The sequence below is a fragment of the Canis lupus genome, chromosome 20, assembly GCF_011100685.1.
Source record: "Canis lupus familiaris isolate Mischka breed German Shepherd chromosome 20, alternate assembly UU_Cfam_GSD_1.0, whole genome shotgun sequence".
Classification (NCBI taxonomy): Eukaryota; Metazoa; Chordata; class Mammalia; order Carnivora; family Canidae; genus Canis; species Canis lupus.
This window is the reverse complement of record NC_049241.1, coordinates 48,554,374-48,578,443: the sequence shown is the minus strand read 5'-3', so window position 1 is coordinate 48,578,443 and position 24,070 is coordinate 48,554,374. Positions and strand designations below refer to the sequence as shown.

Here is a 24,070-nt window from a genome sequence, read left to right as displayed (position 1 = left end):
ACACCATCACACCACCAGCAGCCAAACACCAACAGCCCTACATGGTGTCACATGAGTATCTGAAGACTCACACAGTTGTAACAACATCCGGACAACCCCCAAGGATGCTTTTTTTTTTTTTTTTTTTATTTATTCATGAGAGACACACAGAGAGAGGCAGAGACATAGGCAGAGGGAGAAGCAGGCTCCCTGCAGGGAGCCTGATTCGGGACTCGATTCCAGGACCCTGGGATCACGCCCTGAGCCAAAGGCAAACACTCAATTACAGAGCCACCCAGGCGTCCCCTGAGAATGCTTTTAAAAATTTCCTTAATTCTTATTTATTTAAAAAATTCTTACTTGGGGTCAAAAAACACATAACATGAAATTGATCATTTCAATCATATGTGTACGGTTCAAAAGGGTTCAGTAAATTCGCGGTGTCATGCAAGACATCACCGAACTTTTCATCTTGTGACCAAGGATCCTTCCACATCATGCCAGTAGCCAGAGACCCTGACACACAGTATATACCAGCACCTTGATGACACCCAAGGATGGAGATGCTGGCATGCGAATCCCCAGAGACTTCCATACTACCACCCAGCACCCAGACAGACGCACACATGGTCACAGCAACACAGGGACAACATCTAGAGCCTTTCACACATGATCACACCAACCCCCAGACATTCACACCCACACAGCTGTCCGACCTTTACAGATGCACATTATGCCATCAACAGCTAGAGACTTCCACACAGACAAGGCTTACAGACTCTCAAACACCCATACGCCACCTAGACAGGTTAGCAGCTGGAGACTGGCCTGTCATGTCAATTCTCAGAGACAATTCATTCAACACCCACCATCTCATAGGATCACATCCGCATATAATGTCCCCCCTCCCCTCAGTCACACTACTCTCTAGCACTCACACAGAAACATGCCAGCATCCAGGGACACGTGTGCCTGACTGTACCAACACCCTGACAGAGCCGGTATAGACACGGTTGTTAACCAGCCCGTGGGGATCTGAATGCACTCTTGTGCCAAAAGTTGGAAATATGTGCCTAGGGGTCACCCCAGCACCCAGGCCTCACACAGTCATTCTGAATAGCACCTGGCATTTCACATAGTTACACGAGCACCTAAGGAGTTACATAGTCATGCCAACACCCTGTGGGCACGGACATAACCACACCCAAACCCACAGACTCCCACACAGCCATAGAAGTCGTTGGGGGCTTCAGTACACAGTCACACCAACACCGAGGACTTCTATACACCTGGACGCTAAGCCTACACTCACTGATGCTGCTCTTGTCCCAGGGATGAGGGGAGGGCTGGAGTGGGGGGACCTTCTGGGCCCTGGCCCTCATTTCCTCCTTTACCCGGCCTTGGGGGGCAGAACCCAGGCTGGGCAGGGGGTGAATCCTCTCAGCTGGGCAGAGCCTCTTAGGTAGGAAAGCGAGGGCCATGGTGACTCTGTCTTACCTGCCCCCTTCTCCATAGATGCCCCCCTGTCCCCTGGTGCAAGTGGCCAGGCCTGCTCGGCCACCAACCTAAGCCGCGTGGCTGGCCTGGAGAAGCAGCTGGCCATCGAGCTGAAGGTGAAGCAGGGGGCAGAAAACATGATCCAGACATACAGCAATGGCAGCACCAAGGTAGGTGCAGCCTGTGTGCGCATCCCCCTGTGTACATGCACACCGGCAGGCAGATCACAGGCTGGGGGTGGGAACCAGGGTGCCACCTATATCTCTCTGCCCCATGGGAAGCTGGGACCCTCTGGGTTGGGGACGGAGGGACCGATGGGTGACTTAGAGGCCAGGCCAGGATGTGGGCAGCCTGTGGGGGCATGTGAGAAACAGGATGGCTGTGTGTGATGTTAGACACAAAGCAGAGTCCGTCCCCCCCCCCCATACTCAATTATCCCAGACACTTGAGGGATGTCCACAGCTGGGGCAGCATTCGGCCTCTCCTGGTGGCATCGTGCTGACACATATACACATAGCAAGGTCAACACTTACACACACACATGCTATCATCCTAACATCTAGAGACACACCCATAGTCATAACATCTAGAGGCACAGAGACTCCTATCAACACAGGCACACATGTATGCTGTCATAACATCCAGAGAGACAGCAGTAACAGCACTTAGAGATCCATGGAGGGTCACCACTATGACCACCTCTAGACACAGAGACACATGCCATCATGTGACACCCAGGACACATGGCACAGGCCAGCAGAACACCTGACATACAGACACGCAGACCATTAAATTCACACCCTGAGCCTGGAGTTGTCAAACAGATACCCCTGTGCCCCAGGCCTGGTGTCCCTGGACTCCACTTACTGCAGACTGTCTCACACAGCACCCCCCACTCACCCTTGAACTTGACTATGCGGCTGCAGTCAGGGCTACAGCCGCCTCAAGGAACCCTCACCCACGTGTATGCCATTCTGACAGCTGACAAATTCAGTGCCTTTGGCTGCCAGGCACGGATCAGAGCCCGCACCCAGATTAGCTCCTTCAATCCTCAGCCTGGTGGCAGCTGATGCCTTAGTGCTCCCGTCCCTGCAGATGAGGGAACGGGCCCAGAGAAGTGGAGTGGCTTGCCTGGAGTTACCCAGGTGGCAGGTGGCAGGGATTCAAGTGCCATGAGCTACATCTGCACAAAAGAATGCACGGATATTCCTGCTGTGTCACGGTCGCCATGGCCTGTGTGGACAGAGGGCCAGCAGCCAGTGCCCAGTTGCCTAGCCTGCCCCTTACAGCCCACCTCTGCCTCCAGGACCGGAAGCTGCTGCTGACAGCTCAGCAGATGCTTCAGGACAGTAAGACCAAGATCGACATCATCCGCATGCAGCTCCGCCGTGCTCTGCAGGCCGGCCAGCTGGAGAGCCAGGCCGCCCCCGACGAGGCCCAAGGTGAGCCCCTCACCCTGAGACAGACGAGCCTGCATTCTGGCCTGTGGAGCTCAGCTCCTCAGCCCAGATGGGGACCTTTTCTGAGGCAGAGAGGTGGCTGTTGTGACTCACAGGATGACCCAGACCCGTTCCTAACCATTTCCTGGCCTATTTCCCATTTTGTCCCATGGACGGTTTGTGCTAGGTCAGGTCCTGGCGGTGCCCCAAGACCAAAACTGCTGCTGCCTTTTTATTTGTGTGAATAAAGTTTTACTGACACGCAGCCATGCCCATTCATTTACTGTCTCCTTTTTTTTTTTTTTTTTTAATTTTTATTTATTTATGATAGTCACACGAGAGAGAGAGAGAGGCAGAGACATAGGCAGAGGGAGAAGCAGGCTCCATGCACCGGGAGCCCGATGTGGGATTCGATCCCGGGTCTCCAGGATCGCGCCCTGGGCCAAAGGCAGGTGCCAAACCGCTGCGCCACCCAGGGATCCCCCATTTACTGTCTCCTAAGGCTGCTTTTCACTGTGACAGTAGAGCTGAACAGGGGAGACAGAGCCTGTGTGTTCCACAGAGCTGAAAATATTTACCTTCTAGCTCTTTTTTTTTTTTTTAATATTTTATTTATTCATTTGAGAGAGAGAGTACAAAGAGGGGGATGGGTAGAGGAAGAGGGAGAAGCAGGCTCCCAGCTGAGCAGGAAGCCCAATGCAGGACTCGATCCTAGGACCCCAGGATCACGCCCTGAGCCAAAGGCAGATGCTCAACCACTGAGCCAGCCAGGTGCCCCAACTCTCCAGCTCTTTATGAAAAGAAATTGCAGACCCCTGCCACCTTGTCATGTTGGCCCCAGTCGTGTAGGAACTGTGGGTGTCCACAGTGTGTATCTGTTTCCATGTATGTGTCCGTGTGTGAATGAATACCTGGGAGCGTCTTAAGCTAATTGTCCACCTGAATTTCATGACAAGACCTTGATATATGTTGTGTGCAAGGGTCATGGTGGCTATGTTACTAATGTGTATCAGTATTAATGTGACATTGTGAGGACCAGGGGCAGTGTGTATGTCCCAGTAAGTGTGTTACCATGAGAAAGCGCTGTGCGAGCTGTTAGGGGTATTAATGTGTTCAGGCTGCTGTAACAGAATGCCATAGACTGGGTGCCTTTTTTTTTTTTTTTTTAAGATTTTATTTATTTATTCATGAAAGATACAGAGGCAGAGAGAGGCAGAGACACAGGCAGAGGGAGAAGCAGGCTCCATGCAGGGAGCCCGATACGGGACTCCATCCTGGGACTCCAGGATCACGCCCTGGGCCGAAGGCAGGCGCTAAACCACTGAGCCACCCAGGGATTCCCCTGGGTGCCTTTTAAACAACAGAAATTTATTGCTCACAGTTCTGGAGGCTGGAGTTCCAGGATGAAGGTGTTGATCCAGTGTCTGGCGAGAGCCCTCTTCTGGGTTCAAAGACCACCGCCTTTTTGCCGTGTGTGTCTTCCTGTGGTGGGGGTGGGGGTAGCTTTCCAAGGGCATCTCTTATTAGGGCCCTGGTACCATTCAGGAGGGCCCCATCCTCAGGACTTGGTCACTTCCCAAAGGCCCCACCTCCTAACACCTGGTACCATCACATTAGGGGTTGAGTTTCAATATATGACTTTTGGGGGAATAAAAACATTCACCCCGTAGCAGTGGGGTATATAACTCAGATGATGGTGGGTTTGTCTTTGGGGTATGGGAGGCGTCAGTGTGATTGTTCATCTGTACTGGGAATACCTACATGGGCTTCTTGGTGGCCATGTACGATGGTATGATCATGTCCCTGTGCCTCTGGGTGATGTTGTAATCTTGACTAGTGGTGTGATTTTGTCCCTGTAAGTGTAAGGGTCTTGGTGACTCTCTGGACACATGTTGACAATAGGCCTGGGGGTGAGAGTGTGACTGTGTTTGTAAGGTGATGTGCCTGCAAATATCAAGGTTCCTGTGACACTGTGTCCATGTTGTTGATGTCTAGGTGAGTGTCACACACCTGTGAGTGGTAGCGTGACTCTCTCTGACAGAGCACTAGGGTCCGAGTCTGGGTCATTATACAGGATGGTGAGACTGTCCTCGGACCCTCCAGCCATGGGTAGTGTGGTCATGGCCTTTTGCCTCCAGTGACAGTGTGTCCTTATGCCTATCTCTGTGCCATCGAGTAACTGTAGTCATCCTGTATTGGGCCATGGCTGTGTCCCTGTGACTTCCTATTGGGTGTGACACTTGGTCTATGTCCCTGTAATAGGGGATCTTTGGGCCTGTGACTGATGATGCCACCCTGTCTGTGTGACTGTGTGATGGCATTTCTTTGCCCTATCCCTGTGCCTTATCCATGTGCCAGTGTGATGATGTTTCTTGGGCTGGAGGTAGAGCCCCAGAGTTTTGCCACAGTATAAATGTGTCCCATAGGATGTTTGTGTCTTGTGGTCATGTCTCTCTGTCCAGTAACAATGTCCCTGTGTGGCAGTGTGACTGTATCTTTGTGAGAACGTGTGTTCCTCTGCCTGTGGGTGACAGTGTACCTACTCTGGTGACAAAGTGAGAATGCCACGGTTACCCTGTGCATGACAGTGTGGTGATGTCTGTGTGACAGTGCTCTTGTTCTCCCAACGGCATTATATTTCACTATGTGGACGGTCACATTCGTTTACCCAGATGACTCCTGCAAACGGGGTTGTTTCCAATCTTTTGCTCTTAGAAAGAAGGCTGCAGTGAATAACCAAGTACGTATGTTAAGGGCAGAGGTGTTTCTCTGGGATAAGGTTCCTGAGCTGAGATTGCTGAATCGAAGGGCAATTACAATTGTGATTTTGATGGATATGGCCAAACTGTCTCCATGTGTCCCTATGCCTGTGTGTCTGTCTCCTTCTGGCTGTCCAAATGGCCATAATGTCCTGGGGACAGGACAGGACCTGTGGATGAAATGGGACCCTGCCAACATGTCCTTTAAGCCTGTGTGGATAGTGTACCTGTGTAGATGACTGTCCCTGTATGACAGCCTAACTCTGTTCCTGGGATAGTCCCTGCGGGTGACAGTGTTTGGACAAAAGAGTGATTGCATCTGGGTGGAAGTGTGACTGACCGACTGTGACCGCTTGCTTGGGAAAAACGTGATACGTCTTGGTGGCCAGTGCCTGTCTCCATGCATGAGTGTGCGTCCGGGGCTGGGGTGGCTGAACCCGGGTCCTAGGCTGGCCTTACCACCTGGCACCCCACGCCCACAGGGAGTCCAGACCTGGGGGCCGTGGAGCTGCGCATCGAGGAGCTGAGGCACCACTTCCGAGTGGAGCACGCCGTTGCCGAGGGTGCCAAGAACGTGCTTCGCCTGCTCAGCGCAGCCAAGGCTCCCGACCGCAAGGCCGTCAGCGAGGTGAGGGGCGGGGCCTCGGCGAGGGGCGGGCCCCAGCAAGGGGGCGGGTCCAGCAAAGGGGCGGGAATTGACCTGGAGGGCCTTGAGGGATGTGGAGGCTTCGGCCGGGGGCGGGGCTTCAGTGGGCGGCACCTCGGTCGGGGGCGGGGCCTTGGTCGAGGGCGGGGCCTTGGTCGAGGGCGGGGTCTAACGCTCCGAGAGCCAAGGAATAGGACCCCGATGGTTTGAGGGGTTAGGCCAGGTAAGACTTAGCTAGGCCCCCCCCCCCCAGCCACACTCTGTCCCTCCCGTCGCAGGCCCAGGAGAAACTAACCGAGTCCAACCAGAAGCTGGGGCTGCTGCGGGAGGCGCTGGAGCGGCGGCTCGGGGAGCTGCCCGCAGACCACCCGAAGGGGCGGCTGCTGCGGGAGGAGCTTGCTGCGGCTTCATCTGCAGCCTTCAGTGCCCGCCTGGCCGGGCCCTTTCCCCCAACGCCCTATAGCACCCTGTGCAAGCCCGCGCCACTCACAGGTGGGTCCTGCCTCCTCAGCTCTGTACTTTGGATGGCCTCTCCCCAAGTCCTGAGACCCCTAACCTAAATCTCCATTCTCCCTACCCCTGGACTCCCATCTCACTGTTCCCTCCGTTCTCCATTCACCCTAACCCTGTAGCCCTGGGCCCCATTTCCCTAGGCCAGACACCCCCATGCACTCTGGACTTCTAGCCCCGGCTTGCCCGCTGATTCTGGACTCTGGCCCCCATGCCCACCATGTCCCCATCACTATCCTTCCCTACCTGGCCCTGGTATTTCCTACAGCCAGAGCCCCCCAGCCCAGTCCCACCACCCCTCACTCTCAGAACCCTCAGTCTGGAACCATTGTCTTCTCCCACCCTAAAGTCAGCCAGCTCCTCCCTCCTTAGACCGCTCAGCTACTACTTCTCCCTTAGAGACCAGCCCTGCCCTAGACCCTTGCCCCCATCTCGGACCTCAGGTCAGCTCCCTGAATCCTACCCCAGAACCCCTAGTCCAACCCAGCTCCCCATTGCCTTGATCATCAGCCTGTGCCCTAAACCTATCTTCTGTCACTAATTCCCAAGCATTCAGAGCCCCTTCCCAGTGTGGCCCACCCCAGTCTCCCCCCTCCCCCTTGTCACGTATTTCTCACTTGGGCACAGCCATCCCAGTATCAGATCTCCTGTTCCACCCTGATTGTATGCTGGCCACATCTGGACATGTCCACTTCACCTGCAGTCCCCACCTTTTGGCCTGGCCCAGATGTGGGTCCCCCTGAGCCTGCCCCTCCCTCAGGAACTCTGGAGGTACGTGTGGTAGGCTGCAAGGACCTTCCAGAGACCATCCCCTGGAGCTCCTCACCCGCGGCAGGGGTGCCTGGGACCCCTGACAGCCGTACCACCTTCCTGAGCCGCCCAGCCCGGGGCCTTTACAGCCGCAGTGGAAGCCTCAGTGGCCGGAGCAGCCTCAAAGTGGAAGCTGAGAACACCAGTGAGTGGGCACTAAGGCCTGGAGGAGTGAGATGCAGTGGGGATCTTAGGGTGTCACACACTTGTAACACTTTAAAAAACTGATACATTACAGTCATTAGGATGGATTCTGTTAAGAAAAAAAAAAAAAGTGTTAGGGAGATAGTAGAGAAATTAGAATCCTCTGCAGTGCTGTTGGGAACATAAAGTCCTTCAGCCACTGTGAAAAAACTAAACATGGAATTACTATGTGATCAGTAGTCCCACTTCTGAGTGTATATACAAAAGAGTTTAAAGAAGGGACTCAAGTTGATAGTTGGACACTCATGTCCATAGCAGCATTATTCACAATGGCCAAAATGTAGCAGCAACACAAGTGTCCATTGACAGACAAATGGCTAAACCAAATGTGGTATGTGTGTGCGGTGGAGTAGGTAGTATTCAACCTTAAAAAGGAAGGGCGTTCTGACACAGGCTACCCCACAGATGAAGCTGAGGACATCACCCTAAAGGAAATAAGCCGGTCACAAAAAGACAAGGACTGTATTATTCCACTTCTATAAGGTACCTAGAGTAGTCTAATTCATAGAAATGGAAGAAGGATGGTTGCCAGTAGTTGGGTTGGAGGGGAGAAGAGAACTTTTGTTTAATGGGGACAGTTTCAGTTGAGGAAGATGAAAAAAGTTCTGGACATGGATGGTGGTGTAGTTGTACAACAGTGTGAACTGTAAACTTGAAAACGATTACAGTGATAAATTTTATGTTATATGAATTTTACCACTTTTTAAAAAATCTGATGTATAGGAAAAAGTATGTATAAAAGAGGAATAACAATGGAACAAACACCCACGTTACCACCACCCAGGTCAAGAAATAGAACTCTCTAGAAACCCCCTTGCCCCTCCTCCCCTTTCTAGTCCCTTTCCCTGTCCAGAGGTAGCTACTCCCCTGACGCATTGTTATCATTTCCCTGCTTTTCTTCGTAGTTTTAGCATCAATGTACACATCTCAAAACAACAGAGTTTAATTTTGCCTGGTGTTTGAACTTTACATACGTGGAATCATACAGAATGTATTCCATGGTAATGGCTTCTTCCATTTAACATAGTTTGGGAAGTTTATCCATGTCGTTGCATGAAGCTATAGTCCATTCATTTATTTTAACTCCTGTTTATTTATTTTTATATTTTTTTAACTCCTGTTTAATAGCCCATTAGACTATTAGACTGAGCCATATCAATTGTGGGGGCCTTTTAAAGTAAAATATAGTAATTGTTGAATATCAGTTAATAAGGCTATGTTATAGCTTATATATTCTATTTATAGATATTTCTAGTTTGGGTCCCTTATATACGCATATATGGATATATATGTATATATGCATCTCCCCATTATACCTGCATGCATTTTTCCAGGGTAAGTTCTTAGGAGTATATTGCTAGAAGTTGCATATAAAGCGAAAGTGAATTTGGATCTCTACCTCACATCATACACAGAAATCAACTGGAAGTTGATTAAACGCCTTGATGTGAAAGCTTTGTGAGGGTAGCGTAGCAGAATGTGATGGGTGGAAGGGAGGATTTCTTTACTAAGATATGGGCCAAGATGCCTCCCCCCAACTCCAAACATTTCCCGACATCCTCCTCCACCCCTCATTCCAGGCGAGGTTAGCACGGTGCTCAAGCTGGATAACACGGTGGTGGGGCAGACATCCTGGAAGCCATGTGGCCCCAGCGCCTGGGACCAGAGCTTCACCCTGGAGCTGGAAAGGGTGAGCTAAGTTGGGGGATGGCAGGGCCTGGATCCAGGAGGAGGATCCAAATCCTCCTTGGGCAGTGCCAAATGATGGCACCCGTTCCTCTCCCTCCAGGCTCGGGAACTGGAGTTGGCCGTGTTCTGGCGGGACCAACGGGGCCTTTGTGCCCTCAAATTCCTGAAGTTGGAGGATTTCTTGGACAATGAGAGGCATGAGGTGCAGCTGGACATGGAGCCCCAGGGCTGCCTGGTGGCCGAGGTACAGCCCGACCCCTGACCCTATGAAAATACTTCTTGCATCTGCCTACTCGCGGTTTTCTAGAAAGGGAAGATATATGTGTTGGATTGGTCTCTGAACCTTGATAGAGAAATACATATAATTAGTTACTTCAGTGACACAACTTAAGCTGGGATTGGTTTTGTTTTAAGGGAAGAAATTAAGAAAAAAGAAAAGAAAAGAAAAGAAATTGCAAAATTTCACCAAGCCAAAAAAGAAAAGAAAAACCTGGTGGCACATCAAGGAGATTGCTGTCAGAGCCACAGTCGAGTAGAGAGAAATTCCTTCTACAGTGGTGTTAGGATTAAAGTCTAAATTGAGGTGTCCTGCATTTGGCACTAGAGACAAGTGTGCCATAGTGGGCTGGATCATTCTTGGTTGTCCTGTAGGGTGCTGAGCAGCATCCCCAGTTTGCACCCAGAGGGAGCCAGCACCACCCTCCCTCCAAGTTGTGACAATCAAAACGGTCTCTAGACATTGCCCTGTCCCCTGGTTGAGAGCCCATGTTCTAAATAACATTCCTAGCTGATCCCTTGTGGTGTGAGCCAAGCCCTGTCCTACTTGCTTTGCTGGCATTAACTTGTTAATCCTTACAATGACCCACTTCCACCCAACCCGAATCAGGAGGGATCGATTCAGGAGGGATCGTCATTAGTCACCTCTGACGGGGGAGGAAACAGAGGCACAGAGTAGGAAAGCCATTGGCCCCCTCATTCAGTCAAAATTTTCCTCAAAAATTCTTTAAGTGTGCCCCTAACACATACGTGTGCCCTGTTACATATCCACATCTCCATGTGGGAGTTCTGACATGATCTCATAATCGAGCCCCACTGAAGAAAAAGAGCAGAAGGGCCGGGCAGGGCAGTGACATTGCTCTTCCATTAGGAAGACCGGCCAGTACCAAGCAGGAATGGTGGGGGTGGTAGGGGAAGGGGGCAAATTCTGAGGCAAGCCTGCTGGCCCTCAACGTTCACTTGTAGCATTCTGTTCTATTTTTCCGCCTCCCCCAGAGTGCCAGTCAATAGAACTTTCTAGAGTTCTGTTGTCGATGAGCCTACAATAGTTGCATTCTGTTGTAGATGGGAATGTTGTATATGTCCACCGTCCAACATAGCAGCCGCCAGCCACTTAGAGCATGGCTAGTGTGACCAGGGACAGGGAACTAAAGTTTTCATGTTACTTAAAATTTTACTGAATTTAAATAGCCTTACGTGGCTAGTGGCGAGCGTATCAGACACACATAAAGTCACACAGTTCTGTGACTTTGGCGCCTTCTAGAAGATGCTTCGGAGTTGGGAGAATGCAGCTAGACTAGTGGCTTCCCCATACCAGCTGGAGGGCTTGTTGAAACACAGGTTGCTGAACCCCACACTTGTATTTCTGACTCCGTGTGTCCAGGCAGGGGCCTGGGTATCTGCATTTCTGGCAAGGCCCCAGGTGCTGCTGCTGGTCCAGGGCCCCACTTGGGGAATCATGACCCTAAATGATGTAGGACCTTGCTGGAGTTGCATGTACCTCTTGTTGGGTCAGGACCCCCCACCCCACCCCTAGAGGAGGTCTTGGTTGCCTGCTTCTTGACTTTCTAAGATGGCACTTCAGGAGGTGGCCCTACCAGGCACTGGATTGGTTTTCTAACCCCTTAATAAGTTACAACATCTTCATACTCTGTTTGGATGTGGAGCCACAATAATTGGAACCCGCAAAACATAAGGGTGTGCCTATCTACGCTCTCAGGGCTTCCCCACCACCTAGAGCTGGGAGTGAGTTCTTATCCACTGGCCCTTCTCTCCAGGTTACCTTCCGCAACCCTGTCATTGAGAGGATACCCCGGCTCCGAAGGCAGAAGAAAATTTTCTCCAAGCAGCAAGGTGAGGTAGTGGTCAAGGTAGGGAAGAAGCCAGGGGTCCCAGGAGTATCATGAAGGGTGACCCCCATCCCCTGTACCCCCCTCCACCCCTCCCCCAGGGAAAGCATTTCAGCGCGCTAGGCAGATGAACATTGATGTTGCCACCTGGGTGCGGCTGCTTCGAAGGCTCATCCCCAATGCCACGGCCACAAGCACCTTCAGCCCTGGGGCTTCTCCAGGCCCCGAGGTCCGCTCCACAGGGTAAGGAGGATGCTCTCTGAAGTCTAGGCTGTCCCTGGTTGCATGCCGGGGTGCTTGGTCCCACACACACCCTCCTCTCTTGGTCTGCAGTGATATATCTGTGGAGAAGCTGAACCTTGGGACTGCCTTGGATAGCTTACCCCAGAAGAGTCCTCTGGGTCCTCCTTCCAGCCCATCAAGCCTGGTGAGTGTTCCACTCCTTTCCCCCCACACCTGGATCTTCCAGGCTTCTCTACCCACTCAAGACCCAGACACCACCAGGAATTTCCCTGGGTCCCATATCTCTGCTAGAAGCAGGTGGTCGCATTCTCTATCCTGAATAAAAACATGATCTCAGGAGCCAGGCCACCTGGGTCCATGTTCCTGCAGTGTGACCCACGGCAAGCTGCTTCAACTTGCTGTGCTCTGTGCACTGGCCTGTAAAACAAGCATGTGTAAAACTCACTTCGAGGATAGAAGTCAGGATGGTGGTTTTCTCGGGGTGGGGTGGGGGGGTATCATTGATAGGAGGGAGATACGAGGGAGCCTGTTGGGGTCATGGCCATGTTGTGCCTCTTATTTATTTATTTATTTATTTTTAAATATTTTATTTATTCATGAGAGACCCACACAAAGAGGCAGAGACATAGGCAGAGGGAGAAGCAGGCTCCCTGTGGGGAGCCCGGTGCAGGACTCAATCCCAGGACACCAGGATCATGCCCTGAGCCAAAGGCAGACGCTCAACCACTGAGCCACCTAGGTGTCCTTATGTTGTGCCTCTTAATGTAGGTCAGAGATCAGCACGCCTTTTCCATAAAGGGTCATGGAGCCGATATTTTCGGCTTTGTGGGCCAGACTGTTTTGGTCACAGTGACTCAACGCCCTGGATACAGGGCGATCTCACATCCCTGAGATCATTGTAGAAAAAAGCTGTAGGGGATACATACATACACCAGTGGGCATGGCTGTGTTCTGGTTAAAGCTTTATGGATGGACACTGAACTTTATTTATTTATTTTTTAAAGATTTTATTTATTTATTCATGAGAGATGCAGTGAGAGAGGGAGAGGCAGAGGGAGAAGCAGGCTCCATGCAGGGAGCGTGATGTGGGATTGAATCCCGGGATTCCAGGATCACGCCCTGGGCTGAAGTGAAGGCAGGTGCCAAACCACTGAGCCACCCAGGGATCTCCACTGAACTTGGAATGTCCTATCACTTTCTCAGATCACAAAATATTACTCTCCTTTTGATTTTTCCCCCCAATCCCTTAAAAATGTAAAAGCTATTCTCGGCTCACGTACTGTACCAAACCTCATTTACCCACCCCCGCTGCGTGCAATGCATACCCAGATGGACATGTTTATAAGAGCAGGCCCCTTGGCCCAGCTCACATTTTATGCATTTTATACCTCATTTGAAAAAATAGGAAAAAAGAAGCAGGGGGGAAGCCTGGGTGTCTCAGCAGCTGGGCATCTGCCTTCAGCTCAAGGCATGATCCCAAGTCTGGGGATCGAGTCCCACATTGGGCTCCCTGAGGGGAGCCTGTTTCTCCCTGTGTCTATATCTCTGCCTCTCTCTGTGTCTCTCATGAATAAATAAATAAAAATCTTTAAAAAAATGATAGTATATGCTTCTGTATTTTATTTACAATAATATAATGAGATAGGTCATCAGGTGAGTTTGGCAAAACAAAATCCAAAAGTTTAATACCATCAAATGCCAGGCAGGGCACAGGGAGACAGGCATGTAGATTGTTGCATCTCCTTAGGAGGGCATAGCTGGTTGCCCTAAAAATGGACATCGTCTTGACCCAGGAGTTCCAATCCTGGACGCTCACACATGTGCGCATCCAGAAAGTTCACTGCAGCGGCTTTGTGTGGGCAAAAGTGGAAACGGCAACGTCCATCCATAGGAGAGCCAGTGCTAAGTAAATGACGAGGTGGGCTGTGACAAATGAAGCTGGTCTCCCAGTGCTGGGACAGAGTGGTTTCCATAACAGGTTGTCCAGTAGGGGAGGCAAGATTAGAATATTGTCAATAGCGGAAACAAGTGAAATGGAGCCTCTCCCATCACTTTTACTTGTGTGGGTATAGAATATGTTTAGAAAGGTACTCAGGAAATCATTGATGGTGGCTGGTTCTGGGGAGGGTGGCTGGGGCACGAGAGGCCTGTCTTTCCCACCAGCCACCTACTTGTACTGATTGCATTTCTAGAACTGTGTCTGTAGTAGATGATGATGAACCAGTCGTAATATGTTCCCATTCACCATGTATTTTTTTCTAAAATTTTATTTATTTACTGGGGGGGGGGTGCAGAGGAAGGGGGAGGGAGAGAGAGGAGACTCCCTTCTGGGCGCGGAGCTGGATACAGGGCGATCTCACATCCCTGAGATCACAACCTGAGCCGAAACCAAGAGTTGGACACTTAACTGACTGAGCCACCCAGTCCCCCCCACCCTCTTCCATTTACAATATGAATTTTGACTCTTTTCAAAGTTACATGCCCATGTGGTATAAAGAATTAAGTAGCTTTTAGGGCAAATACCCATAAAGGAAATATGTAGGTAAATGGTAAAATATAGCATGAAAAAAAAAGCAGTGAAAGGGGACAGGGAGTATGTGTGGGTATGGCAGGGAGTGGGGGGTCCGTTAGTTACTTAATATGATGGTCAGCTGACCACCTGTGAAGGCGACATCTGCATGAATGGCCTGAAGGAGGTAAGGGAGGAGCCGTGCAGATGTCGGGGTGGGGGGATTCCAGGTAGAGGGAATAGCCTATGCAAAGGCCCTGGGCTGGAAACGTGCTTGGTGTGTTCAGGGCGTGGGGGGAGGGATAGCGTGCCTGGAGGGCAGTGAGCAAGAGGGCAAGTGGAAGGAGAAGTGAGGTCAGAGAGGTGACGGGAGCCTCGGTGGCTATTGTGGTTATGGGTGCCTCTGACTTCCCTCTCTCTGCCACAGAGTTCCCCGATCCAGGAAACTACCACCACCCCGGAGCCGCCTTCAGAGACCCAGGAGACCCCAGGCCCCGCCCTGAGCAGGTGACACCCCTCCCCTGCTCACCACCCACCACCCCTGCCTGCTGTCCTTGTCCCCACCAGTGTCCTCTCTCCACAGCCCTCTGAAGAAGTCGCCCCTGACCCTCGAGGATTTCAAATTCCTGGCGGTGCTGGGCCGGGGTCACTTTGGAAAGGTGAGGCAGGGGGCAAGGAGTTAGGGGAACAGGGAGTTCCCGGGCTGACCATTAAGGTCATCGCTGCCCTTTGTGGTTCCAGGTGCTGCTCTCTGAATTCCGGCCCAGCGGAGAGCTGTTCGCCATCAAGGCTTTGAAGAAAGGCGACATTGTGGCCCGAGATGAGGTGGAGAGGTGGGGACCCAGCCCAGGCCCTCTGAGAACCTCAGTCTTTTCTTCAGGGAGATGGGAGACAGAGCAGTGCCCTCTCTGGAGCTGCTGTGACAGTGATTCATAACAGTCACTGGCACTAATTAAGCTAGTACTTAAGATACTAACTCTTAGAAAGCACCCACTATGCACCTTATGTTCAGGAACTCATTCATCCTCCACGACAGACTGATGAAGTAAATACCATTATGGTTCCCATTCTGCTGATGGCACAGAGAGGTTGAGCGAGTTGCCCAAAGTCACAAAGCCAGTAAGCAGCAGGTTGGGGATTCAAGCCTAGGGACTCAGGCTCTGAAGCCTGTACCCTTAATGGCACCATGGCCCACCTCTGCTTTGAGTCAGGGCCCTGGGTTCAAACATCACCTCTGCCACAAATGTGCTTGGAGAGTCTGGGGAAGTCACTTTGCCTTCCTGATCCACAGCCTCCCTGTCTATAAAAGGGGAGTAATAATGCCTTTCTTGCAGGGTGGTCAGGTGGATTAAGTGAGAGGATGCATCTAGAGCATTCTGCACTACCTGGGCCCCTGCAAGAAGGCCCAGTAGAGGCACTGAGATTGTCCCTAAGCTTTCTGACCTCCTTTTGTTGATCAGGAACCCAACTCAGATAGGCTTAAGCAAAAGAGGAATTTATTGCTCTGGATCAGAAAAGTCCAGGAGTGGACTACCTTCAGGCATGTCTGTATCCAGGTGCTCACATGACATCTCTCAGTCGACTTTCCTCTTTGTAGGCTTTGCTTGCAGTCTTCTCAAGGGGACAGAGATAGCCTCCTGCCCCAGCCGTGTAAGACTCATCCAGTAGTTTTAGCCCTTCTTCCTTAATAATTCCAGCAGAAATCCTGAGATTGAGCCCCACTTCCTTGGCTTGCCCATTCCCAAACCAATTCCTGGCCAGGGGAATGGGGTGTTCCCATTAGCCCCCCCTGGCTGTTCCCTAAAGGGATATCAGGGGGTTGTTACTAGGATGACAGATGGCTTCCGGGTGCGTGTTTAGCAGACAAAGCTGCTGAGGTTCAGAGACACTAGGCAGCTTGCCCAAGGTTGCGCAGCTATGTGAGGTCCTCAGCAAACAGCTGATGATCGAGGACCCTGGAGTGTGGGAGATGGGGTAGGGGACTGCTGTGGTCTCTGACCCCCGCCCCCTGCCCTACCCAGCCTGATGTGTGAGAAGCGGATCTTGGCAGCAGTGACCAGAGCAGGACACCCCTTCCTGGTGAACCTGTTTGGCTGTTTCCAGACACCAGAGCACGTGTGCTTCGTGATGGAGTACTCGGCCGGCGGGGATCTGATGCTGCACATCCACAGTGATGTGTTCTCTGAACCTCGCGCTGTGTGAGCTCCCCACCCGCGCCTCAACCCCCAACAGGCAGTGGCAGCCCCCCCTTCCCCTCCACCCTTCGGCCCCTGCCTCCCCCCACCCTCCTGGAGTTTTTTGGGGGGATGTCTGGGGGGCTTTTGAGGATGTGGGAGCCAGGCTTCTATGGCCTTCCTTCCTGGCTGAGAGGCCTGGCTCCGTCATACCAGCTTCTCTCTGCAGCTTTTATTCAGCCTGTGTGGTGCTGGGGTTGCAGTTTCTCCACGAACACAAGATTGTCTACAGGTGTGTGCCTTGTGCGTGCCTCTGCTCCTGTACGCACGCTCTGCCCACCGAGGGGCCCTCAGGCTTCAGGCAGGGCCCAGACCCCCACTCATCCCTCTTTACATCCCCCTCCCAACCCATCACAGGGACCTGAAGTTGGACAATTTGCTCCTGGACACCGAGGGCTATGTCAAGATCGCAGACTTTGGCCTCTGCAAGGAGGGTGAGGGGGGCGGTTGGGATCTGAAGGGCTGGCCTCTGGGGTTTAGACAGAGCGGGGAGGGAATGGAGTCCCCAGCCCTCCCTGGGTTACCCCCCACCCTGACCCTGGGATGGGGCTGGCTGGCTGAGCGGGCCACCCCACGCTGGGCTGGCCTACCTCTGGGAGCACCCCTCCCTCCATAACCTCACATGGCCCTCCTGCCCCCAGGGATGGGCTTTGGGGACCGGACCAGCACATTCTGTGGGACCCCGGAGTTCCTGGCACCCGAGGTGCTGACAGACACATCTTATACGCGGGCTGTGGACTGGTGGGGGCTGGGCGTGCTGCTCTATGAGATGCTGGTTGGTGAGGTAAGGCCCCAGGCTGCCCCCACCCTGCCTGACCCTGGGATGACGCTGGAAACTGCTTGTGCTAGCTGTGGGATCAGACGGGGCTTTGGTGTGCTGTGGGGTGGAGGCAGCTGGCTTTGCCCCCCCGCCCTTGCCTCAATGTTCGCATCTGTAAAATGGGGTACTTACCTTCTCACATCAGCCAGCACCCAGGGGAAAGTGTGCTGGAGCCGAGGGCTTAGGTGGGGCTGGGAGAGGAGTGGCCAGAGGAGGGGCCTAATTCACCCTGGCTCTCTCTGTCCCCAGTCCCCATTTCCAGGGGACGACGAGGAAGAGGTATTTGACAGCATAGTCAATGATGAGGTTCGCTACCCACGCTTCCTATCAGCTGAAGCCATTGGCATCATGCGCAGGGTGAGGAGCACCCCCACCTTGGGCCTGGGCAGGGGCTCTGGGGCCAGGAGGGGGAAGACTGACAACTGTCCTCCCTCCAGCTGCTGCGGAGGAATCCCGAGCGGAGGCTGGGCTCCAGCGAGAGAGATGCTGAGGATGTGAAAAAGCAGCCCTTCTATAGGGTGAGGTCACCCCATGTGCCTGGCCAACTCCCCACCAGAGACCTGGTCATCCCCCCCAACCCCCAGGGCCTAGTCATTTCTCCCCTACCCAGACAGCCACTTCCCCTCCAGCATTGTCCCCTCCATATCCTCCCCTCCCTTCATGCCCACTTACCCTCCTACACCCACATCTCCTCCAGGCTGGCCTGGTTCCTGGGTATGAACCCGGGGCTCCCTCTCCCCCCACCCCAGGGCTCCCCATACATAAACTGTGATCCTTACTGGGCCCCCAGCCCCCACTGGACCCCTCCCTCTGTGACTCCTTATGCTAATCCCCGCAGATGCAGGGCCGGCCCGGGCACCTCCTGCGTCCCCCCACTCCCCCTGCTGACCCCCTCCCTCTCTCCCCCTTCTCCCCCACCTAGACACTGGTCTGGGACAGTCTGCTGGCCCGACGCTTGCCACCTCCCTTCGTGCCCACGCTGTCAGGCCGCACGGATGTCAGCAACTTCGACGAGGAGTTCACGGGGGAGGCCCCCACGCTGAGCCCGCCCCGCGACGCGCGGCCCCTCACGGCCGCAGAGCAGGCCGCCTTCCGGGACTTCGACTTCGTGGCCGGGGGCTGCTAGCCCTCTCCCCTGCCCCCCACCCCCCCGACCAAGCTCTCAGTAGTTTTTAAAAAGGCCTTTGGGGTTTGCCCCATCCATGCAGTCTCCGGCTCCTCGCGTGTGCAGTGACGCTGGCGCGGGGCGGGGGGGCGTGTACTTGGAGGTGGGGAGAGTTGTGGGGGCAGATCCAGCGCGTGGCCGGGGGTGATGCCCTGGGTTATGGGGGGGTGTCGCGTGATGAGGGTTAAGGGAAGGTGGGGACTCCGGGCTCCTACGATGTGCGGAGCGTGGGCAGGCCGGGGTGGGACAGGGCTGGGAGCTGTGTTAGGGACTCTGGAGTTTGGAGGCACTGATGGGAGTGGTTCGGGGGCAGGGCCTTGCGGCTGTGTTGGAGGCGCTCAGGGCCACAATGAGAGAATTGTTGCTGGGGTCAGTCCTGGCGGCGGCGGGAGCAAAAAGCCTCGGTTCCGGCTCAGCTCTTGACAGCCGGGGCCTCGGGCTGGGGCTGCGGCCTTCGGCGCATGCTCCGGCGGCTCCAGCTCCGCGCCTCCGCGCCTCCGCGTGGAAAGTCCTGGAACTGCACACCCCGGAGGCTCACGCGGCGCCTCTGTCGCCCCCGCGCGGTCACAGGGGTGCTGCGGCCCCCACCCGACACAGGCCCCGCGCAGGTCCGCAAAACGGCTTTATTCCCCCGAAGGCTCCGCGCTGCGGTCCTGGGCCCGGGGTGGGCTGACTTGGCCTCTGGGACTCCTGGCTCGCCTAGAGGTGGCTGAGGCTGCTGTGCCTGGAGCTGCGCAGCGAGCTGGCCTCCCAGGCGCTCCTGGTTAGGGCCAGCCCCGCCGGGCTGCCCTTGGCGCCGGGCCTCGGGGGCAGGAGGCGAAGCAGTTGGCGCAGCACCGCCTGGCGCAGCAGGATGTACACCCAGGGGTCCAGGATCTGGTTCCATGAAGCGAGGCGCACAGCCAAAAACAGCGGCCGCTGCAGGGAGCTGGAGCCCCAGCCCCCGACAGCCAGCACCACTAACACCTGCGGGAGAAGCCGGTGTGAGCGGTGGGGCAGGTGTAGGGAGAAGGGGACTGGCCAGGGGCGGGGCTGGGATGGATGAGCGCGCGGCCGAAGGGGAAGGGAGCCGTGAGCAGGAGCAGAGGCTCACAGGCTGGGGAGATGGGAGTCTCCGTGCGGAAGGGCTACGGAGCGGGCCGAAGGGGGCGTGGCAGAAGCAAAGGTCGCGGTGCTCGGGGGCTCGAACAGAAAAGGAGAGAAGCGCCGGGTGTCCCGAAGCACAGGGGGCCCGGGGGAGAAGAGAAGCCGGGCGCGTGCTGCTGGAAGGGGTTCGGGCACCGCGCGTCCGGGAGGAGGCTCGCCTGGGTAGGCGGCCCTACGGAGGCCCCGGGCCGGGTAAGCGGAGGGGGTGGGATGTCCGAGGGGGCCGGAGGGCGGGGAAGGGAGCGAGAACCCAGGTACCCCCGGAGGGCAGGGGTGGGAGGGGCCAAGGAGGGGGCCGGAAGGAGCCTGGCCCGAGGGGCGTGTGCGCCCCTCACCAGCAGCGGGCTCCAGCAGATGCACGACACCACCATGATGCCCACGAGCTGGCCCACCATCTCCACATCGTGGGCGCGGGCTCTGCGCGCGGAGCCCCGGCCCGGGGAACCGCCGGGGACCGAAGCGACGGACGAGGAGGACGAGGCGGAGGCCGAGCGGGGCGCGCGCGCCCCCCAGTGACGGCGGCCGTCGGGGCCGCAGGCCTGAGGACGCCGTCGAGAGCGGCGGCGGCGCCAGCGGGCGCGCAGCAAGGCCAGGCCGCTGAGCGTGTTGCACACGAGCGCGGCGAGCAGCGCGGCCAGGCCGAGGCCGGCGAAGAGGCCGGCGAGCAGCGCCTGGCGCCAGCCGCCCGCCGGGCGCAGGCCGATGAAGCACCACGTGCCCGGGTACTGCAGCTCGTAGCGGCCCACGCGCGCCAGCGGCAGCAGCGCCACCGCCAAGGCCAGCGCGGCCAGCACGGCCAGGGCCAGGCGCGCGCGGGCCGCCGAGACGCGCGCCGCGTGCAGCAGCGGCCGCGTGACGCCCACGCAGCGCTCCACGGCCATGCCGCAGCCGAGCAGCAGCGGGCACAGGCCGAAGAAGACCATGCAGCCGCCCAGGAAGTGGCAGGCGCCTCCGGCCGGCGAGCGGCCCGCCGCGTACAGGCGCAGCACCAGCGCCCCCGGGATGACGTGGCCCGCCAGGTCAGTGGCCAGGAGGCTGGCGACGAACAGCAGGAAGGTGGCGGCCGAGCGGCGGCGGCGCAGGCGCCCCGCGGCCTGCGCCAGCAGCGCCAGCGCCAGCACGTTGGACACGGCGCCCAGGGTCATGGAGAAGATGGGCAGCGCCGGCGACGCGCTCGCCCGGCCGGACGGCGGCCAAGCCGACGCGTTGGGAGCCCCGGGCTCTGCACACGTGGTCGCCTCCCCGGCCAGGCTCAGGTTGAGGGGCCCGCAGAGACTCATGTCAGGTGCTGGGGTGGGGGCTGGGGAGAGGAGAGGAAGGGCACCGTGAGGCCGGGCTGGAGAGGAAGGGCACGGCCGGCTGGCGCTGGCGGGCCGCCCCGCTGAGAGCCCCGCTCCCTGCCCCATGCCGATGCCGGGCATTCTCCCTGTCACTCTCCCTGCGGCCGCTCCGGATGGCTCCGGATGACCCCGGCTGCCCCATGCCCGACCCTTCCTCCTCCTCTGCCCCATCAGCCCATCTCTTGCCAGGGCCCCTCGCCACCTTCTCTGTCCACCTTGCTTCCCTGAGCTCCAGCCTTCCGTGTCTCTCCCCACCTCTGGACGCCTCGGATCCACTTCTGACACCCACCTCAGTTTCGCAGCACAGCGAATTCCCGGTCCCCTGCTCGTCTGACTCCCACTCACCCGTTTCTGATCACAGGGCCCCACCTGACCTCACTGCCCGGTCTCGGTCTCTGACCGTCACAGGTCACGTTTTCCCCAGTCCCATGTGTGATGCTCACAGCCCCACCTCTGCCACCACGGGCGCCTCTCTATCCCCAGTCCCTGTCCCCCCCACTGCCATCTCTGAGTTCCGTTCCTGTCTCACCCAGGCCCTGCTCCTGACCACGGCCACCTCATAGTGGATGCCCGTGGTTCCCATTCCCCCCCCCCCCCAAGTCCCTGCCTCGAAGGCCTCAAGGCAGGCCAGCAACCCCCATTCCTTGATACCCAAGAGGTGAGGGCTGAGAGGGCAGAGCTGCCTGCTGGCCAGATGGGAAGGGCACATGGGGACAGACCGTAAGACTCACAGGGACTGATAGATGGGGCTGAGAGTCAAGAACACAGGCCAGAGAGACTGAGGTGGCCATGGCCCCATCCTCCCACCCCCTCCTCCCCCACCAGAGATCCTCAGGCCCCAGTCTTCTGACCCACACAGCTTGGGACGCCAGGTCCCCATCGCCTGCTGCTTGGCCCTGCTGCCTGCTGCACCCGCGCCCGCTGCACCAGAGCGCTCTCCGGCAGGCCGCTCCCTCTCCCTCCCTCCTGGGGCGGCTCCCCAGCTCCCTGCCTCCTCCCGCCACCCGTGCTCTGGCCTCCAGGGGCTGCTCCGGCTATCTTGCATCTTGCGCTATCTTGCGCCCGCTATCTTGCGCCCGCAGGGGACCTAGGGTGGCAGAGACCCATCTGTGCTCCTGGCAATGGGCAGGGGCCACTCTGGACCCCAGCTGCCCCCTCCAGGACGGGGGCTCTCAGGGAGTTGGCTTGGTTCCCCATGACCCCCTCCCTGCTGGCCGGGCGGGAGTAGCCCTCCCCCCACCCCCAGGCGCGGGCCTTTCGCCTGCCTCATTAATAAAGTGGATAAAATCTAAACACTGGAAAATGTGAGCATCACCCAGGGCGGGCTGGGGCAGCTGCAGGGGGTGCCACTGCTCCCAGGGGGACTGCGAGGTGGGGGGGGGGCTAACCCCGCCTGGGGGCAGCCCCACCCTCTTGCCCTGCCAAAGCCTCCAGGATGTTGGGGTGGTGGCCACAGCGGTGGTGGTGGGCAGTGCCTCTTGTGCACCAGCTTGGGTCTGGCCCAGCCTGGCCAGGAGACCCGCCCACTATTTACACAGGGGCTTAAAGCTCAGGCCAGGGCCAGCGTGAGTCAAACCCTGGGAGGGGCAAGAGAGGAGGCGAAGAGGGGGCAAGGGACTCTGTCCTGGGACACACAAGTCCCAAGCCACCTGTGGACACAACTGCAGCCTCACATCCTGCCCTGACAAGCAGGGGCACACACACAGTCTCACATTCTAAGACACAGGGTCACACCTCTTCACATCCTAAGACCAGATCCTGCCAGTCTGTCCCCAGCACAGCAGGAGCCACATCATCGGACCCCTGAACACGGTGACAACATCACCCCGAGGACCCCCGGAGATCCCCATTGTCACTGGTTCTAACTTAACATGCTGAGATGCAATCCCCTGAGAAAATGCTTGGAGCACAGAGACACCCAGACAATCCCTACCTCCTCTGAGACAGCCCACCAGCCACACTCACCCAGACACCCCCGAATGGTCCAAGACAGGCCCCACGAATACACTCCACACCCCCAAGATGCAAGGGGTGGCACCTCCAGGGCATCTTGAGATCCAGCTGGTTAACACCTACCCTAGAAAAGAAACACCCAGAGATACACATACACCCCTGGACACCTCGAGCTGCACTTACATGGCCGCGCTCCACACGCACCGACACCCTGATAGACACAGGCTTACGGTCTAAATGCCGAGACGCACAGCCACACCCCTTCACACCCTGAGCTGTTTACCAGCATAGACACGGAGCACCCCCCCAACAGCTGTCTCCATTCCCTCCCCCACCCAAGAATACAACCAGGGGCTGCACACACACCTCCAGTCTGGCCAGTCCCCCCAGCTCCCCTCTCCCAGGCAGGCCCAGTGCCCACCTGTGCAAAGTAGGGGTGAAAATGGGGAGCGGGCAGAACTGAGACATTCCTGCGGGGACCTCTGGCCCGGTTCCCCTTGCTTCCACTCCTGCCCTTCCCTCCAGGTCTGGCCAGGGTCCCACCCCCCTCCCCGATCTCCACTCAATCCTGGAGGATGAAGTGGGTTGTCAAAACAAGCACGCAGGGTTTATGTCCAGGGCCGAACATGGTGCACCATGGGCGCCAGCAGACCCCACACATCTGCAGTCAGCAGGAGCCCGAAGGAGTGGCAGCCACACCGTGACCGCTCCCCTCAGTCTTGGGGAGCCCCCCCACAGCACTTGCCCTGGCAGGCTTCCATCTTGGGCCCCCTCATCTCTTTTTTCCCAAGCCAGCCTTCCCAGCCTCCCAGCCCCGGTGCTCCCTGTGGCCCTGGGCGCCAACAGCCTCACGCCCACTGTTCACATCAGGCTCGAGGTGACGAGGTGACGGGAGGCCTGGCTCTAGGCGAGCAAGATTTGAACCTCAGTAGGCCTAGCAGCTCCGGCCTTTGACTGGAAGCCTTGTGGCCGGCAGCCAGAAAGCTCATCAGGCGGAACGG

At 56.3% G+C, this 24,070-nt stretch overlaps 2 protein-coding genes across 5 annotated transcripts in view; one reads left to right on the top strand and one right to left on the bottom strand.

The window, feature by feature from the left end:
* The window catches only part of PKN1 (protein kinase N1), a 23,737-nt gene extending 5,073 nt beyond the window's left edge, over positions 1-18,664 (top strand). For all 3 annotated transcript variants that reach the window (XM_038567043.1, XM_038567041.1, XM_038567042.1), the window contains exons 3-22: positions 1,495-1,646; positions 2,783-2,918; positions 6,157-6,302; positions 6,599-6,812; positions 7,591-7,785; positions 9,425-9,534; positions 9,634-9,777; positions 11,588-11,663; positions 11,761-11,902; positions 11,993-12,086; positions 14,839-14,918; positions 14,995-15,070; positions 15,153-15,244; positions 16,433-16,609; positions 16,815-16,877; positions 17,003-17,079; positions 17,287-17,429; positions 17,715-17,822; positions 17,903-17,983; positions 18,388-18,664. In XM_038567043.1, coding sequence (XP_038422971.1) covers positions 1,495-1,646; positions 2,783-2,918; positions 6,157-6,302; positions 6,599-6,812; positions 7,591-7,785; positions 9,425-9,534; positions 9,634-9,777; positions 11,588-11,663; positions 11,761-11,902; positions 11,993-12,086; positions 14,839-14,918; positions 14,995-15,070; positions 15,153-15,244; positions 16,433-16,609; positions 16,815-16,877; positions 17,003-17,079; positions 17,287-17,429; positions 17,715-17,822; positions 17,903-17,983; positions 18,388-18,591 — 2,510 coding nt within the window. In that variant the 3' untranslated portion in view covers positions 18,592-18,664. The remainder of the gene's footprint in view (positions 1-1,494; positions 1,647-2,782; positions 2,919-6,156; positions 6,303-6,598; positions 6,813-7,590; positions 7,786-9,424; positions 9,535-9,633; positions 9,778-11,587; positions 11,664-11,760; positions 11,903-11,992; positions 12,087-14,838; positions 14,919-14,994; positions 15,071-15,152; positions 15,245-16,432; positions 16,610-16,814; positions 16,878-17,002; positions 17,080-17,286; positions 17,430-17,714; positions 17,823-17,902; positions 17,984-18,387) is intronic.
* Positions 15,888-24,070, bottom strand: PTGER1 (prostaglandin E receptor 1). Of its 2 annotated transcripts, none has more exons than XM_038567045.1 (3): positions 23,082-24,070; positions 20,112-21,076; positions 15,888-19,596 (listed from the first exon to the last, which is right to left on the bottom strand). In XM_038567045.1, exons 2-3 carry the CDS (start codon positions 21,054-21,056, stop codon positions 19,330-19,332), a joined length of 1,212 nt encoding a protein of 403 aa, XP_038422973.1. In that variant the 5' UTR covers positions 21,057-21,076; positions 23,082-24,070; the 3' UTR covers positions 15,888-19,329. The 2 variants fall into 2 exon arrangements, with proteins under 2 accessions (XP_038422973.1, XP_038422972.1); XM_038567044.1 differs by lacking the exon at positions 23,082-24,070 and adding an exon at positions 21,968-22,301.

What these genes read in the sequence shown, in the direction of transcription:
- PTGER1 (XM_038567045.1), bottom strand. Translation starts at nt 21,056, where the DNA reads ATGAGTCTCTGCGGGCCCCTCAACCTGAGCCTGGCCGGGGAGGCGACC. An exon ending in TCTGCTGGAGCCCGCTGCTG is followed by an intron (nt 19,597 to 20,111) that starts GTGAGGGGCGCA and finishes CTTCTCCCGCAG; the next exon opens with GTGTTAGTGGTGCTGGCTGT.